At 34.4% G+C, this 2,500-nt stretch overlaps 1 protein-coding gene across 34 annotated transcripts in view; it reads left to right on the top strand.

Moving 5' to 3' along the window:
• rdgB (retinal degeneration B) overlaps positions 1 to 2,500 on the top strand; it is a 175,927-nt gene that overhangs the window by 125,352 nt on the left and 48,075 nt on the right. For all 34 annotated transcript variants that reach the window (XR_015191065.1, XR_015191064.1, XM_086537291.1 and 31 more), the window contains 4 exons: positions 148 to 286; positions 785 to 988; positions 1,252 to 1,391; positions 2,219 to 2,336. Coding sequence is in view for 32 of the 34 variants with exons in the window: in XM_086537291.1 (XP_086393417.1) it covers positions 148 to 286; positions 785 to 988; positions 1,252 to 1,391; positions 2,219 to 2,336 (601 nt within the window). In the remaining 2 variants the exon portion in view is untranslated. The remainder of the gene's footprint in view (positions 1 to 147; positions 287 to 784; positions 989 to 1,251; positions 1,392 to 2,218; positions 2,337 to 2,500) is intronic.

The raw sequence follows: 2,500 nt of genomic DNA, 5'->3' as shown, positions 1-2,500 counted from the left end.
TGTTTGTATATGAAACTATTTTTGTATTAATCTCCCCCAAGCTCTTTATGTCTAAAGTACTGAATATACTTTATTTTATTCTGAACCTTTTTTATCTCTAACTACTCCTTGTTTTACGAATACATTACCATAACCTTGCTGTTACAGAAAAAGTCCAGGCAAGAGAGCCATGGCGAAGGAAGCGGCGTCGAGATTCTGGTCAATGAGCCTTATGAAAATGGTCCAGGGCCAGATGGCAAAGGCCAGTACACCCATAAGGTCTACCACGTTGGCAGCCACTTACCAGGTATGGGGGAGAAACTGAGAGCAAAATGCGTTGACATGAGAATACATTGTCAGTGTAAGTCTTTCATACAGACGTACATGGCAAAGGTTCTCTTTCATTCCCTCTTCTTATTGGTATATATTCACCTTATATTGTGGATCAGTTCTTTTTGATGGGATTAAACGTGATTAGTATATCATGATTTTTTTTAATGTATAGTCTAGAAAATACAGTCCTTAATTTCCCATTTGTTTTTCACCAAATGTTAATCATGCTGTTAAGCATTAATCTGCTTTTGATATGGAGATCCAAGCATCATTTAATGATTTAAGATATAAAAAAGATTCAAAGTAAAGCATACTACTTATTAAATTTCTGTTCTTTGTGAATAAGTAAAAAATTCATAAGAGCAAAATGGCATTAAGAGTGCTTCCTTTATTTCCTTTCTCCCTCCAGAAATCCTCTTTGTTTTGATGAATATTATTTGTTGTTTAAAACAGAATCTTTCCCCTCTTTCAGGGTGGCTGAAATCCCTCATCCCAAAGTCAGCCCTGTCAGTTGAAGAAGAGGCGTGGAATGCATATCCCTATACTAAGACCCGCTTTACGTGTCCCTTTGTGGAGAAGTTCAGCATCGAAGTCGAAACATACTACCATAATGATGGAGGGCACCAGGACAATGTCTTCAAGCTCTCCAAGTCGGATATGAAGCAGAGGGAAGTTGGTAAGGGAGAGGGGCCCTTTCTGGCGATGTCTTAGACCGGGAATTCTTTTGTTGAGTTCAGTTAAGAAATGTTTGAATTATTTATGTATTTTTGCTCTTTCTCCTTGCTTTTTGTTTTACATATGTTGAGTGGAATAATAGTTGAATGCAAAGTTTTTGGAGTATTTGTGCTTCAGCTAAAGGTGTTTAAATAATTAGCAATCAATGATTTTTGATGGTCATCTATATTCAACACTCACTATCATTGCTGTTTCCACTCAAAGATCTCATCGATGTGGTACGAGATCAGTTGTATGGAGCCGACTACAAGGAAGAAGAAGATCCTCGCAAATATGTGTCACAAAAGACTGATCGTGGACCCTTAGGTGATAACTGGATTAACGAGTACTGGGATATGTGCAAGGTAAAAAGGTTTTGAAGAATTTGTGCATGGCAAATATGAAACATTATTTTTTTTATTATCATTATCTTTATTACTTTTTATGAATAAAGATACTATTAGTATTAGTGTTATTATATTACTACATTGATGTATTAGTTTGAAGTTCATGGTGTTGGTATATGCCATGACAACAGAGTAATTTTACTGCCCTTTTTTTCTTCTTCAAGGATAGCAAATACCTGCCTATTTCAGGGCAGGAAGCCATGTTTGAAGACATGACATGATATACAAAATGTGTTTTTCTTCTAGTCTGGAAGATTAGGAGCTTAGCTGCCAAGACACACTCTTAGTGGTTTACAGTAAAAGTCAGTGAAAGCCTTAAAATTTCAGGAAGCTGTTTCCTAGAGAAATTTACTATAAAAGAAAGACAATATTTACTGTTTTTCCAAACTAATAGAATATTATTATTTTATGATTACAGTTATGCTATCTGTCCACAATGAATATATGTTACTAATTTTTATTTTTCTGTTTGTGAGACTGGGTGAGGAAAAGGAGTATATAAAAAGAGTAAATAAGTAAGAAAAAGAATTTGAGAGAGAGAGAGAGAGAGAGAGAGAGAGAGAGAGAGAGAGAGAGAGAGAGAGAGAGAGCAAGCACGAGCACAAGTAAAGGAGTTTTTTTTGTTGTATATTAGAGACAGGTAGTCTCTAATAAAGAAAAGGAATAAAAAAAAAAAAAAAAAAAACAGAAAGAAGGAGCTTTTTTTTTCTTTTTATTCTTCTTCATTTTTTCTTTTCTTTTCTTTTTTTCCCTGCAAATAATAGCAAGAGCATATTTCTTTCCAGGATAAACCAACTCCCTTGCCTACAGGCGAGGCAATTATGTGTGCATACAAGTTATGCAAGGTTGAATTTCGCTATTGGGGTATGCAGACGAAGATTGAAAAATTTATTCATGATGTTGGTAAGTTGTTTTATACTTACATTAGTCTCATGGTGTATATTTATATGATAATGTACATTATGTTTTAACTTCTTTGAATGGATAGTAAGGGACTTCAGTGATATGTATATCATTTATGTTTCAGCTTTTCTTTCTTTTTTTTCTTTTTTTTCACCTTTGATTAG

The sequence above is a fragment of the Penaeus japonicus genome, unplaced genomic scaffold (genome assembly GCF_977035675.1).
Source record: "Penaeus japonicus unplaced genomic scaffold, GWHDUDI00000001_assembly GWHDUDI00000005, whole genome shotgun sequence".
In the NCBI taxonomy this organism is placed as follows: domain Eukaryota; kingdom Metazoa; phylum Arthropoda; class Malacostraca; order Decapoda; family Penaeidae; genus Penaeus; species Penaeus japonicus.
The sequence above is the reverse complement of the archived record's forward strand: the minus strand, read 5'-3'. Positions and strand labels throughout refer to the sequence as shown.